At 41.1% G+C, this 16,305-nt stretch overlaps 1 protein-coding gene across 2 annotated transcripts; it reads right to left on the reverse strand.

Annotated features, from left to right (window-relative positions):
* Positions 1 to 7,716: 7,716 nt before the first annotated feature.
* On the reverse strand, positions 7,717 to 11,222 carry zfp36l2 (zinc finger protein 36, C3H type-like 2). 2 transcript variants are annotated; one of them, XM_017703036.2, is made up of 2 exons: positions 10,900 to 11,222; positions 7,717 to 10,174 (listed from the first exon to the last, which is right to left on the reverse strand). In XM_017703036.2, exons 1-2 carry the CDS (start codon positions 10,948 to 10,950, stop codon positions 9,125 to 9,127), a joined length of 1,101 nt encoding a protein of 366 aa, XP_017558525.1. In that variant the 5' UTR covers positions 10,951 to 11,222; the 3' UTR covers positions 7,717 to 9,124. The 2 variants fall into 2 exon arrangements, with proteins under 2 accessions (XP_017558525.1, XP_017558517.1); XM_017703028.2 differs by having other exon boundaries at positions 7,717 to 10,177; positions 10,900 to 11,213.
* Between the last annotated feature and the right edge of the window lie 5,083 nt (positions 11,223 to 16,305).

Consider the following 16,305-nt stretch of genomic DNA (forward strand, 5'->3'; position numbering starts at 1 on the left):
ATAAAATATCTGTGTAATTTCCCCAAAATACCCCAGATAACCTGAATCGACATGTCATAGCCCAGACGTTCACGTCAGCATTGAGTGGGTCCAAACAAATAAACAACAAAGCCTAACCTATATTTTGAACTTTAGCTTGCTCCCTTTCACCTATACATATATATATATATATACACACACACACATATATATATATATATATACACACACACACACACACACACACACACACACACACACACACACACACACATATATAGATAGATAGATAGATAGATAGATAGATAGATAGATAGATAGATAGATACCAAGTTTTTGCAGCCTACATCTTCCTTTTTTGCATGGCCACCAAGCATATACCAAAGAGTCAGATGCTTTGCTAGAGTTTTAAACGTCTGTATTAATTTAGATGACCATGGGCAAAAATGGACAAGAACATTTGAAAATTTAGATGAAGTGCTGAGTAGGCTAAATGCTGGAATGCTCTCAAGAAAGGCAAATGTGTTTTTCAGTCATGTGAGGTTGTCTGCTTGTGGTACGAGATTGATGTTGCAGGCCCAGTGGAAGAAAAGGTCCAGCGTTGAGAAAAGCCAAAGAATGTGACAGAACTGAAGTCCTTTTTAGGATTTCTGAATTATTATTATTGACAATTCTTGCCAAAGTTAGGCTCCAACATAATGCTACTTCATGCCCTGTTAAGGAAAATACAACATAGCAATGGAGCAAGAGGCAGAAGAAGAACACCTTACAGTCAAAACTGAGTACTATTTCAGTCATCATAGATGGTCATTTACTAGAATGACAACACACAATGTTGCAGAAAATGGTGAGGAACAGCTATGCTGCTCAATCACTTGCATCAGAGGCTTTTGGCCTGTGTGGAAGAAGCTTCAGAGCTCCAGTACGCAGCAGGCAAGTAGTCATGACATGCAAATGCTCTCAGTAGGCTGCTTCTGCAAGGAAGCCAGAGAGATAGAGACCACTACCACCAGAGACAGTGCTGATAATGGAATGCCTGTCACATCTGGATATGAAGTAATGCCCAGGGCAACCTAAAGAGAACCAGGGTTATCCGAGATTGTTAAGGTGTTGACTGACGATTGGACTGAGTGCCCAGATGCAGATTACTGTGCTTACTTTTTAGAGTGATATTTGGTTTATTTGGTGTGGGGAACCAAGGAAGTAGCTTTTACTTGATGATGTATGTGGTAGATCTGTAGAAAAAAAATTGTTGGCAAATGTAAGACAAACTAGACAAACTGGCATTACTCCACTAAAGCACCATCATACACATGTTAATATCACATCCAGAGCAAAGAGATGAATTAAGCTGCACAGGAAGCCTGCTACTGCCAGTACACCAGAGAAGACTGCTTGTGGCAGGACACAAAGTTTATCCTCACAGTTTTTTGCTCACAATTTTGGCTCTTGTCCACAATGACTGCCTGAAGTCATGATCAAACAGACAAGCACAGTTACTTTTGTGACTGATCTGAAGATCGATTGCAGGTCAAAAAACAGCAGAATCATCTTTGCTCTTGGTTGGCAGAGCCTATCGACTCTGAGTAAAGTTTAATTGCTGTTTCAGCTCCCAGTGAGTATAAGTTGACTTCTCCTACCTTTTCTCAAAGGCTGTGTTAAGAGAGAAGTCCAGAGTTGTCATTAAAGCAGGCTGTGTCTCAGCAGACAGGAACTTTTTGGGTCCATAGCAACAATGAAGGCCAACAGCCAGCTGAGGTTCTTCCCATGGAAACTTGGACACCAGGGAACTCTCATTGTATACCCAAACCTAACATTCCTTTGAATCTGTGAAATAGTTACAGAGGAATTCCAAAGACATCATCCCTTAAAACCTGAAATCCAGTTTGCATCTCAAGAAAGGGGTAACTTATAGGCATAAAACATATTACAGTGATCAACAGAACATTGCACTCAGATCACAACATTCAGCAGGACCTAATGGTTTTGCTGAGGCGTGAAGTATCATTGAGTAATCCAGTTCATAAACCAACCGAAAATTCACACCATATCTTTTTATTGTATCTCTGTTTTGATTCACATCACATACTGCATGTGTATTAGTCCAGCTCCTTTCCTCTTGTCTCTGTAATGAGAGTAGTGAGTGATCCTGAGCACCATGACTTGTTAAAGCATTCAGAAAAATGAATCTTCTATTTACACCTAAAGATACACATCATGTACTATTAATTATTTCTAGTATTTTAAAATAGTTGTTTGATTCTGCACTGAGTTCAGTGTCAATCTGAAAATGAAGATTATTTCAAAAGTACTTATCTTGGCCATGAGCAGAGTATTCCAAATAAGTGTCCAAATTCATATAGATATCACATTTTGTTAGTATTTACATGTCAAAAAAGTTACATATTTGAGTAGCCAATGGTCTCTTGAAAATACATGCAACATAAGGCATGTGTGACTGTCCCATATAGGTTGTGGTTATATTTAAAAATACTAAAATTCATTCATAAAATTACCTAAATTTCACATAATCTTTTCTGGTTTCAAACGTGCTGCTACTACTAGTGCCTTTGCTGTACATACTGCTGAACCTCAATCAAAATATGCCACATAGAAACATTACTTAGTTGTGTTCTATGGAAAATTAATAAAGAATTGATTACATACCTCTCTTGGTCATTTGGTTTAATCAACTGCACCTATTCCCTGATGTACATACGATTATGTTTGATTATCCTTGGCTATTTCAGCCAGATACTTCATTTCTTTGAAGTTCTAATCTGCTGTAATATCCCTGTAAATACAAGATGACTCATTTTTCCTAGCTCAGAAAAGACTTAAACCACATGATGCCATATCCTTGTGTGAGGCTTTTCGAAACTGAAGTGATGTTAGAATGCAGTCTCAGAATGTAGGCTTATGTTTATGTTTACAATAGTCAGTTCAGGGGATTTCTCTTTTGAAGAAGTTAGGCATGTAGGCCTATAGCCCAGGAGGGGGATCTTACAATGCAATGTTATGAATTCTCTGTGCATTTTTGGGGGTGGGGGTGTATGTTTCTTTATAGGCTAACTGCATCAAAAGCAGGGTTCTGCAAAATTCTCACTAGCTTGCAGCAATTCACTCTGTTATTTTAATAAAACATATGTATTTGTATAATAATAATAATATAGATAGATAGACTGACCTCTGCAGTGTCAGGTAAAGCTGTGGACTGCTCTCCCCCACACCTAAATGAGTATGAACCTTTAACCTCCCATCGTCACACCTGGAGACAGGCGAGCCAGTCCCCAGGGGAGAAGGCGCAGACGATTGAAAGTACCTACTTTAAGTCTGGCCTCACAGCTCTTGTATCATAAAACTGAAATATATATCCATCTTTCACATGCTGTATAAGTCCAATACTTCCCTCTATAATTTCTTTGTACATAAATGAATCACAGAAGTTTATTGCTCATGAGTGATTTTTACAAGGCAATATCATCCACAACTAAGTAGGTGTCAGGGAGACTTTGCCTTATAAGCTTCTGTAATGTTCTGGACTGTTGCACAGCCCCTGTTTTTCCACACTAGTTCCGCCCTAGCACAGTCCGCTAATATTTACCTTCAACTTATTCTCAAGGATTCCATAGAGCCTCTCTGGTTTTCCCAAGTTGTTGGCTGTCTTGCTAGTGTCTCTAGGCCATGCTTCTTGTTCTAGCATTTCTGACCTTTGTGATTATGGGTGTCCCTTTGATGTACCTTAAATTATTTTTGTGCCTCAGTTAGCCATGTTTCAGAAAACATGAATTTAATCTCAGATGGCCCCCAACTCCCTATGTAGTGCACTATGTAGATCATTAAATAATGGCTTCTACACCTAAATAACACATTATACATCTGTTAGAAAGCCTTTATACTCTGCCATAAACAACATGACTCCCTATTTAACATTTAGAGCGCTATTTATGTAGGAATCATAGTTGCTTGACCTATGCAATATACTATGGAGTAGGGAGCCATTTGAGAGTCAGCTGAAGTGAAGCCTACTCACAGCTGTAGCCTTCTGCATCTGGATCACCTACATTACATTGGGTTATTAATATGTATATTATTATATACATATATTTGTCTGGGACTGTGCTGTGTAAGTGCTTCATGTTGCTTTCTGTGGAAGGGCAAAGTCCCTTGCTGAAAAGCAGGATATTGTTTTATGTTGCTGTGACTGTGGACAGAGTTCAGCTCTAGGTGAATTCCTCAGGCTGGTCTCTTAGAGCTCAATCACAGAGTGAATGTGGCTGAGTGTTGAGTTGCACTGCAGCCCCTGGAGCAGGTGGAAAACAAGGCCACCCAGATTACTTTTGCAGAGGAAAAACCGAACACCCTTAGCCTTGTGTACATAGTAAAGGGCAGAGGAAGCATCAAAATTATCTCGGTGTGTAGATCCTACCTCAAATAAACCATTTTGGCTGGCTGTGTTTGACAATACTTGACAATGTGATCAGAGAACACACATATTCCTCTCAGTCAAACACACAAGCACACACAAGTTCCTTCAGACACACACACACACACACATACACATATATGTGTGTGTGTGTGTGTGTCCTCCAAGTATAAGAGAAGGGATTTTCTACATTAAGCAGTGGAACAGCGTAATACCAAGCAATAAAATACATTTCCTAGGGGCTTAAAAATTGGCACAGATCTCCTATGTTTGTCTGCAAACTTTAGTCTCAAGCAGTTCATTCTGTGGCCCATAGGAGGGGGAGGTTAATGATTGGACGTGAACATCTCATTTCCAGTCAGGTGAAACAGAGTAGCCATTCTCTCTCATCAGCCTCAAGCTCAAGGTCAGTTTCGTGTATGCTTCACACTGACGTCAAATGAAAGCTCTAAGCAGGGCTAGCTGTGTGTGCGCTCTGGTGCGTATATGCATTTGACCTATTTAGCATTCGGAGGACAGAGGGATCTGAGAGTTCAGGTTAGCTCTGTTTTAGCCCTGAATCAACAGGGTAAAGCTTGGTGTCACTTAGCAGACTGAAGGAAAATGAGATCATAAAAGAAAGAAAAAGAAGGCCTTCAGCTTAAGGAGCAAATATCTAAAGAGCTTGGGAAGTTTTCCATGTAGAAAACTTAGAAATATATTTCCCTCTAAACAAGTCACTACATCTGCAGGCTAACAGTGCAACACATAACTTTGTAAGGTAAACAGGTTGTGCCATTGTTCTGTGCTATAGTATTCCAGTCCCAGATGGGATCTCCTATTTCCTCCTGTTTTGGCCCTTAATAAGCATGTTGCTCTTGGAGCAGCCTTTGAATTCATTGTCCTGCCCTATGACATGGCAGATTCATCATGCTTGACTGTTTATGTTTGTGCTTAATACTATTGTGCCCTTTGATGTAGATTACACTTTGGTGCTCATTAAACATTAACACTAACTCTGGCTGCTCCCTATTTGTACAGAACAAAATTTAGCAACAAATGCTCTATCATAGCCTTTAGGAGCACAGCCTCAAATCAGCAATCGTACCTTTATCTTTACGTCTATATGAATGATGCACTTTTTAACTCTTGCATAAGTCACTGTTCCTTATTGTCTTTGCACTGATTGCTTTCAGATAGGACATAGGACAAACATGGCTGCCACAGGGGCGGTTTGCATTTTTTGTGGCCATAGGACTGTTTGCTTGAGGAAGGAAATGTTCACTTGGAGTCCTTTAGACTCCGACACTACAGGAAAAGGAGAAGGAGGGTGGAACTTCCTTGCCTTGTGCAGGGAGGCACAGTCGATCGCACCATACACACACTTCTGTCAGCAAAACAGGAAAGGCATGGTTAGCTAGTTCGTTTGTCACAGGTGCACAGCTACTAAAGATAAGCTAGAGCCAAACTGGAGCATGGCCCTCAAAACCGTCAGCACAACCATCCTGTTCCTGAAAATATTAGCGGTGCCCTTTTATTAAAACCACAGCCGCACCCACGCAAAGGCGCTTATAAACTCTCTCATACACTCCCTCGCCTTCCCAGAGCTTTCCAAGTTCATGTTCTACCATTTGCAGTAAATGCCCTGCTCTAAAATTGTGCTATATTTGGAAAGAGTCAAAGAACAAGTTAACATTTTATTTATCAAAACTTTGATTATCTCTAATATTCAAAGAACTTTTAATATTATTGTAGAGGTTTCCTGACTATTAAAACAAATAGATGATACTTTTTGTAGCTGAATGTTTGCTAAATAGCCATTAGCATTTTAGTGACTTGTCTTTTATGTCTTATATCTCACATGACTGCCCACATGGCTGTGCTTCTCACAATATAAAAATATTTTCAGTGAACCGTTACAGAAAAGACTGCCAATTTCCTATCTTTATGGACTGTAGTCCCGTGGGGATAGATTTACATAATAACAATATATGTCTGGGGACAACATGTTATACTTTTGCTGTTGGTTTATAGCAAAATTCACCACAAGCAAGGGTGCACTCCTTCTAAAATCCACCTCAAATTCTTTTTAATGTGTAGAGTGCACTCGGTAACACAACAAAACAAGCTAGCAAGCAAAATGCCTCATTATCATTAACAGAACTGTTTTTCCCTTGCAAGAGGTACTGTTCTTTTCAGTCATGCTAACTTATATGACATTCATGGCTTTAACAACATGCATGTTGTTCGCTGGACAACTTTGTTGGGCACACCGTACTTTCTGAACCACATACTACTATACTATCTACATATCACTGAATTTAGCCCAAATTTTCTCATGGTTTTCCCAAGACGTTCTTGTTATAAGATCACGTCTTATCTGAGCCTGCATGAACTGCTGCTGTGACCTTTCACAGCTTGTATGTCACGTTACCATATCATTACACATCTATTATTAGTGTTCTGTTTTTAAAATTTTAACATAGCTTATAAAAGTTTACTTCTCTTTTAACCAGAGCTAAAATAAGGTGTTTTGGTTTAAGCCCACACTTGACGAAACACTTGTGTGGGGAAGCTGTAGAAAAAAAAGGAACAGTTCCCAAGGGCTGCTAATCAAAGAACAGAGTAGGCTTCCTGCTATTGTACTAGCAGGTTCATTAAGGGCCGACAGCTACTTTTTCCTTGTGTACACATCTGCACCTGTAAGTAAACACTCTTTCCCTCTCTCTGACACACACAACTCACTCACACATACACACCTCCATATATATCCGAATGCAGTCTCACACAAGCTAAAGCAAACATTTGTACAAATACACACACAAACCCTAGGCTTGCACAAGGTTAAACAGCTTTGTCTAAGGTTCTTAGGATGTAAATATTTGCAGACCTTCTTATCTTTTAGCAAACTCTTGGTGCTGATACACTGGCTGCTTTCCTAATTGCTCTCCTTTGTGATGAATTGACTCTAAGAACTTAATTTCCAGAGCTCCAGTCATCAGCCATTAAGCAGTGAAACAATAGGTGATGTGATTCCCGTGGGTGAGTGAACTGCGCAACGTTCTACAAGACTGCTAACTCGGCTTAGAAAGTCTTTCAAACAGTAGAATGAAAAGCCCCTCACCTCCACCCCACCAACACTTCACTGCCTGCCATTCAAAGCAGACAAATATGGCACTCTGGTAGCCATTCTCCTCAAAGAAAGACAAGAACGAGGGTAAGAAGGTCAATCATTTACAGTTTCACAGCCCTGTTCAGCAGGATTTGAACAAGCTACATCCTAGGACAAAACTGCACCTCATTTGTCGTTTTAAAGAAAAGTTCAACTCCCATTCTTTTCCTTGAAAATGTATCTTTATTAAGATATCCATGTAAAATATTTCAAAATACAAATTTATGCCTCACACAAAGGCTGCATACACAATCCCTCATAACTCAAGCTAACTTTTCAGTACATTCAAAGGTTTTTATTTCCAACCTAAGTAGTCCAACCGATCATTAAGAGTTATTGTCTAACTACATTACACAACATAGTTTCAAAGTACTTTCCCGACCAGCAAGTGTAGAGATTTACATGAAGTCAAAAAGACAAACACTATTCTTTATTTTATTATAAGGAATGGTGTGTTCGAAAATGATTAAAAAATAATGAGCATAACTGAAAAAAAAGGCATTTAAATAGTCTAATCAATGTATCTTGATCTAACTAAACAAAAGCTACATTCAGTTGAATTTGCTTGACATATGTACTAAAGCAAAATTCTTAGTTAGGTTGATCTACAGTATGTGAGATCGTTTACACTGTAGGCACACATTAGAAAGTTAAGGTCAAGATAGTAAGGGACTGCTACATTCTCTGGCACTTGACTGAAATAGTGCAACTATGTGCAAATAAGGTTTTTTTGGTTGTCCGTATTGTCGCTATTCTTAAAAACATAAGTGATGGTTTGAATTGTGAAAGGCTAGTTCATACATTACTCAATAAAACGACTCTACATTCTATACAAACCAAATGCCCAGAGATCCTCTGACCTCCCCCCTCCCCAAATCAAGAAATGAGGCCTCATGAGACGCTCCCACTCTTTAACACGTAGTAAACAAAACTGAAATAAATAGCATACAATTTATAATTTACTTATGTACAGCACAATACCCAAACATAACAAAAATACATTATTGTGAGAAAAAAAAAACAAAAAAAACACGTGTTTTCAGATTAACAATGGAGATCATAATTTAAAAAGGAATATAGCTGTATTGCTTTAGACTTGATAAATACCATATGGACTTGATTTATCCACAAAGGCTATACTTTTCACATGACAATAAATAAGTTAAATAGATTTCATAGCATGTTGCAAATCGCAATGATACCACTTAATAGTTTAAAAAGAAAAAAAAAAAATAATCTGCAGCGACATTTCATCAGCAACTTGTGGGCCCATCACAGCGACTGCTCTTACTCACTCACACCACAGGGCACCACACGGTGGCACTGTGAAGCAGTTACAGAAGTTGGAATACAAGTTTTCCCGAGATAGCTTGGCTACTTTATCTGACACACAAAAAAACAACACAAGAGTCCTTGACTAGGACTGTATAAAGGCACCTTCTTGTTAATTTGTTGGTTTAAAACAAAAAAGAAAGCTTAATGTGACCTGCTAAACCAAACACCATTCGGAATAATAATAATAATAATGCTTACATTAGTAATAATAATAGGCTATGAATAATAATAACTTAATCATCTGAGATCGACAGTCTGCTGAAGATGGGCAAGCGCCTGTTTGAGTCCAGACTTGGCGACTCAGAGCCACTGATGGTGCCGGAGGAGCAGCAGGAGCCACTCAGGAAGCTCTCAGGGTCAGAAAGTGACTCCAGGGGGCTTGGGGGAGAATCAAAGACGGGTGATTGAGACAGGGGCCTCATGGCTGGTGCGTGGCCCAGTCTGTAAGGTGGCGAGGGCGGCGGGCAGCCTGGACCGGCCTGGATGCTGCTGCCGTATGAAGAGGCATTGTTAAAGACCCCAAGGGCTTGTGGAATGAGGGGGGCAAGAAAAGCCTTGAGATCCTGCTCGGGGCACGAGAAGGCACTGAGGCATGAGGCTGAGGCGACAGGGGGTGGCGGTGTGCGTGAGGGGATGTTCTCCACCCCACGTGGGCTAGAGAAGCCCGAGAAGCTCAGGCTGTGGTGCAGTTTGGGCCTGTTGTCCTTGTGCACCAGAAACGGAACTGGCTCATCCCTCTCCAGCTCCCGCTCACTGAGCTCCCGTTTGAGCCTCATTGGCCCTACTGGTCGGCGTTCATCCATGTTGTGGATGAAGTGGCAGCGTGGTCCATAGGGGCAGAAACCAATGGTGTGAAATGTGCGGCAAGGCTCCGTCTTGTACTTGGGGTGCCGAGAAAGGTTCCGCAGTTCATGATAGCCATGAGCAAACTGGCACTTTTCGCCATATTTGCAAGAGCCGTTCTCCTCAAAAGGCCTACAGAGCTCGGTCTTGTAGCGGGTGGAATTGATCTGAGAGCCAGCTCTGGGCTGGATGAGTGCCTCCTGGAGCTGCTGCTGGCCACTCTCGCTGAAGGCGCGGTCCCGAAAGCGGTTCTCCTTGTTGGTGCATGCCGCTGTGGGGCTCTCCTTCCCGCTGCTCGAGTCCACGTGGCCCATCGAGTTGCTCCTGAAGTAGTTGGACCTGTTGCTGTTTGTGTTAGAGGTGGCTAGTGGGAGCCCTACTACCGTCCTCCTGTCCAGCATGCTGTTTAGGTGGATCGCATTAGAGCTTTGGGTTTTCTCCTGCTGCAGAAAACAAGAAAGTTTAGATTGCTAGCAGGCCTGCTGGTGTTTATGTGAGTTTGTACACTGTTGCAAGACTTAGAGATGGGCGGCAACTAGTGGCATGTACACAGTTATGTACACTTACGTAAACTTTTGATGAGCTGGGATTTTTGAATGGTGTCAAATTATAATAGCTGTGTTTCTATTATATTTGGGTTAAAGTACACCCCCCCCCCCCCCAAGTCCATTTTAGCACTCCATATTTGGTTTTGAATTCTTTGTTTTTGGTTTTTTTTATATATCATTCTATTCTATTGGTAACAGTACTTGGACTGCTTTGCTGTTGCTCACACTTTCGAGCGTTAGCAGTATGGAACTGTACCAAAGGGATCTCAAAAAGAGAAGGATGGCGCCTAATATTGGTCAGTTTCTATGCTGATAGATTCTGGACGTTCTTAGAAGCTCCGCAGCAGTTCTATAGTTCTATAAAGAGTTCAGTACTTGATCTTTTTTGACCTGATACTTTTTAAAGTTTTTAGTAGTTACTTTTTGCGCGTTTAGTCATTATTTTATTCCTTTAACACCACTTGTACTTGGACGGCTTTCGCCTGCGCCACACACCTCCCTCCTCCGAACTCGGTTACAAACACGTTACCCTGAAGCTACAGCGTTTAAAGCTGGCTTTTACAAGAAAGACTGGAATGTATGTAGTAAAAAAGAGGTTTTCAGAGAGAGTTCCTTACCCTGTACAACAGGTCGAAGTCGTAAATGGAAGACAGCACTGAAGCAGACATTTTCTCCGTTGAGTTTCCAGCTCAAAAACTGTTGATGGATCGAGAAGGATCCTTGTGCGTGACGGAATATCCACGGCTGCTCTCTTTCTGAGTTTGGCGTTTCTTCAGGCGCTCGCGGACGACAGCGCTGGTGCTTCGCCGTGCTGTTCCTCTGTGTTTTAGCTGTTTGGTGGAAAGTGAACCTCGGCTGTGGGGAGTGTCGTGTATCGGTGAGTTTTGCACATGTGTATAAATGCTTTGCAGCTGCTGAAGAGGAGGAGCCTAGAAAGTTTTTGCAGGGCGCTGAAACTCCCTGGTTCTTTAACCCCACCCCACCCCGAACACGTCATCACAGCAGCCCCGGGTTTACAGTCCTGCCGTGTCAGTCATTCACTGACAAACAAATCTGAGCTGCTCGGGATCTGATTTCTTTTACTGTAAAGGAGGTTTCAGCAAACACTTTTCTTACTCACGAATTCAGCGCATTCAACAGCACTTTCTTTTGCCCCAGTTAAGCCGTCGTCTTTCCACACGCTTGGATTGGTGCTGCTGTCACCACAGCATGATGCGTTACTCTTACTCTGCTTTCTGCATCCTGCACCGTTACTCAGTAAAGAGTAGGTGCTGAACTGCTTTAATGTCCTGTTTGCATAAAATAGGCAGAACAATATGGACGAACAGCGCCACTCAATGCAAATAATGCGCACTGCAATTCTAAGCACTCTGCAATTGGTTTATTAAATTAGTTCCGTTTCTTTGTAGCTCAGTTTGCATTTACATCTGTGTCTGAAGTGAAAGTTAGTTTTTGGTAGTCTCTCTTGCAGATCACTCTCTCTTTAGTTGCACTCTTTATGTTGGCAGACAGCAAGCTCAGGGCCTCGAAAAGTTTAAGCAATCAAGTAGTCTACAAATACTTACAATGATGTCCATGATTACTGACCACCTTGGTCACAGCATTGCTGGTCGTCAGCCATGCAGGAGCGAGTTGTCGTGAATGTAAACAGTGTGGTTCATAGCATAAGTCAAATGGAAGCCTGCGGCTTGCAGGCACAGAGGCTATTTAAATTTAGCCTATGTTACAATTTTGTGAAATTCCAATTGCCATAAATTGTCAGTTTGTGTTACGGCTGAGGACCGCACTGGCATGGAACATGTATGATGATTGGGCTCTGGGGTTATGTAATGTATTGCATCAGATACAAGGGGTGTCTTGTGCTGTATGATTCAGCTCCTCTCATAAGCCAGGGATTAGCTCTTGAACAGAGGGACAAACAAAAGCAAATGAGTGGATAGGCAAATAAATGGCTTCATAGCAGAGCTGAACGTGACAGAACACAAATCACAGAGGATGCAGGGATTGGCTGCAAACCCTCAATTTGGTGTTTTAAATTACACTGTGAGAAGAAAGAGAGGAAAAAAAAGTGCAAGCCATAGACCTGGCATGGGCCATAGACAGCCATATTGAAACCGCCCCCTCCAAAACAAGAAAACTCTCAAACAAAACTTCATCCACAGCAACCACTCATCCATTACACACTGCTCTTCTTGCTGAGGCGCTCTGATCATTCCAAAACATTACATCATTGCTCAGAGAGGGAACATCGCTACTATGGCCAGCGTGGCTGCCAAGCTGTCTGTGCAGCGCTGCACACTGGCTTCTTTGTGATGTCCACAGAAAGTTTCCAAGGCGACCACTTGGTATAGAGGGCATCCCACAAAGGAAGGGATTTTTTTCCCTTCGCTGCTACGAATGCTAATGTTCAACACACTTTCACTCTGCCTTTCCCTGAAGAGCAGAGGCAAACATGCTCACACAGGTGCATGTCCACAACATACCCTTCTGAGTAGTTGGGCCCTCACCGCTAGCTTCTTATGTGTGCTGATATGTTGCATTATATTATAGTCCTGTATATTTAAAAGCAGTTGATTCTGTGTGACATACCACACTTTAGTTATTTTCTTTGTCATCTGAAGAATGTGTCCACTGCTAGTCTCTTGACTGCACAAGGTTTCCACAAGTTACAGTGCCCTCTATAGTTATTAGCACCTTGCAGAAAAGATTAAGAAAAAATGTGTTATTTATAGACTTGATCTTATGTTGAAAATATGTAGAAATCTGTTTCACCTAAAGTAAAATCTAGATTAATATTTGTTATTTTTTATTTTTGCCAGCTACCTAGCAAATTGTGTTAAAATGTCATGAAGAAAGACCAATAGAAATGCTCCAAAAACAAATCTTAATCCATTAACTTCCATTCAAGGTTCAAAGTAGCAGTCCCACTTTATTTGGATAGCTGCAATTAGATTATCTATAGATGTTCAATTTACAAACAAACTGTTTGTAATCTGTCAAAAGTCAATTGATTCTCAACAGTGTTTAGGATTAGCATTTAGATTAGTGCCAGGCTATACTTAGGTTAAAATTTTGGGTTGAAGTTGAAGGTACATAGGTGCTATAGGTAATAGTTGAAGGTTTAGTCTTGAATTTTAAGGGCAAATTTAACTGGATAACTAGTAGAATAGTTGATTGATATATATATTTATATATATATATATATATATATATATATATATATATATATATATATACACACACACACACACACACACATACACTACATTACCAAAAGTGTTCGCTCATTTGCCTTCACACGCATATGCACGAAGCGCATTTGTGAAATCAGACACTGTCACCGCTCTTATTCATCTCAAAGGTGTTCTATCGGGTTGTGCAGGCCAGTCAAGTTCTTCTACACCAAACTCGCTCATCCCTATTTTTATGGACCTTGTTTCCTGCACTGGTGTGCAGTCATGTTGGAACAGGAAGGGGTCATCCCAAAACTGTTCCCACAAATTTGGGTGCATGAAATTGTCCAAAATCTCATGGTCTGCTGATGCATTAAGAGTTCCTTTCACTGGCACTAAGGAGCAGAGCCCAACTCCTGAAAAACAACCCCACACCATAATCCCCCCTCCACCGAACTTTACACTTAGCGCAATGCAGTCAGACAAGTACTGTTCTCCTGGCAACCGCCAAACCCAGACTCATCCATCGGATTGCCAGATGGAGAAGCATGATGTCACTGCTCTAGAGTCCAGTGGTGGCGCTTTACACCACAGCATTGTGCTTTGTGCTGTAAGTCTTGGATGCAGCTGCTCAGCCATGGAAACCCATTCCATGAAGCTTTCAACGCTGTTCTTGAGCTAATCTGAAGGCCACATAAAGTTTGGAGGTCTGTAGTGATTGACTCTACAGAAAGTTAGCAACCTCTATACACCATGCGCCTCAGCATCCGCTGACCCCGCTCTGTCATTTTACGTGGCCTACCACTTCATGGCTGAATTGCTTCCGCTTTGTTATAATATCACTTACAGTTGACTGTGGAATATTTAGTAGTGAGGAAATTTCACAACTGGATTTGTTGCACAAGTGACTTCCTATCAAGGTATCATCAAAATGGTAATGGAAGTTAATGTAGCCAGATTTTTTTGCAAGTCATTTTGGGCCATTTGTGTTGGTCTGTTCATCAGGAAATTGTTATGCAGGGTACTCACAGGGTGACTGAAAAAGACAGAACCAAACAGTTTCTACATAAGTTGAAAATTTTTAGCTGCTGTTCACAATGACTATACGTGAATTTGACCATTTTATAAAGGTAGCTCCACCTTATGTTATTATTGTTATGATTATAAATATATATTAATTATGTACATATGTACACCCCCAAATATACACCCCAACATTTCACTCTCTAAATTTTATATATATATATATGTGTGTGTGTGTGTGTGTGTGTGTGTGTGTGTGTGTGTGTGTGTGTGTGTGTGTGTGAAAATGAAAGTGTTCTTTTAAGCACGCCTGAATCTTTAAAACGTCAGGAAGTCATGAGCCCTTACTGCCCGTTTCACTGTGTAATAAATATGAAGAGGAAACACTTTTAATTGCTCATAAATATGGAGAAGAAATGCTCAAAATATCATTTTGGTCTGTGTAAAGCCAGCAAGGATGACAGTAATTCTGGATGTTGCTGGAGAGCTCTTTCTACTGCTTCCACTGCTGTTCCTCCAACCATCTCAGTGTCTTTATAATGGTTGAAGCTATATTAGATTAAGATAGAGGGAGAGTTGGTTGTAAATCAGATTGAAAGGACAATTTTGTACCCAGAGTCATCTTCCCAAGAAGCCGGCAGCAGTGCATCCAGAAGCCCTGTTTGAGGTCTGCTGTTCTTGTTTATGTATGGTTACACCCAGAGCTGAATTTAACCCCAGCTTCCATCTGCTGCAGCATCCAGGCCTCTGCCTTGCACAGCAGACTGGTTTGGGTCGGTTTGCACTGCTTGCCTGCTACAGAACCAGGCTCGCCACTCTGGGTTATTATCGTCAGAGGCGTCTCCTCTGTGGAGATTTTCTTTTTTAGCCAGGCTTTCAGGCTTTTCTTTTCTTTTTTTTAGATATTATGACCTGAAGGTCAGTTGAGGTGCTACTCAGTCAAACTGTAGGGTGATATGTCTGCTATAAGCTTTGAAAATTATTATAAGTGGCATTAAATGGTTATAAGGCAAGGTATTTTTAGCAAATCTAGCACAAAGAGTGCTAGCTTTCAGTAAGCCGGTGTCATACTAGGCAACTGGAAAGTGTACCAACATTATAATCCAAAAAATAAACAGTGTTTGTAACTCATGCATATGCATTTTGAGCCTGTTCTACCTGTTTATGATTTACACATAGTTCTCTATAAAGACTGATCTCTGAAGCCAGTAGTGTTCTCCTCCCTGTCCTCGGTGCCACAGAGCTGGGTCACAGACTGGGTATTCTAAGCTGCAGAATGCCCTGCTGGCCTAGCCACAGCCAGGAAGCCTTTCATTACAGCAACCGAGGGAGGTGCCCCAACACCCCCATCGAGGACACCACCACACCCCTGAGTGTGTCCTGCTCTGCAGCACTTTGCAAAATAGTGCGCGGTGTGTGGCACATAGTGAATAAATACACACAAGAATAACTATGCACCCAGTCTGACTCTAAAGAGGTTCAATTTTTAGTATGGACTGTTAATGAAAGATGCAGCTGCTAATCTGATATGCAAATTAAACGTATTATAGTAAAAAAATGTGAAAACCTGCACAAGTGCTTTGCTTGTGTGAAAGGAATGAATGTCACACTCAGGTGAGCAGTCAAAAGGCCTTGTAGTGGTTTGTGGAAGCACACTGCCCCCTGCTGCCAAAAGCTATTATTTTTACCTTTCAGATCTCCCTTCAATAATTTTTTCACTTTTAGCTAGGCTTCACCTGAAAATAGAAACTACTGAAAATCACTGATATTGTCAGTAGCTTTAACAGAAATATACATTTTTGATTGAGAGCAGCTATGTACTACACT

Source organism: Pygocentrus nattereri, chromosome 13 (assembly GCF_015220715.1).
Source record: "Pygocentrus nattereri isolate fPygNat1 chromosome 13, fPygNat1.pri, whole genome shotgun sequence".
NCBI classification, from domain to species: domain Eukaryota; kingdom Metazoa; phylum Chordata; class Actinopteri; order Characiformes; family Serrasalmidae; genus Pygocentrus; species Pygocentrus nattereri.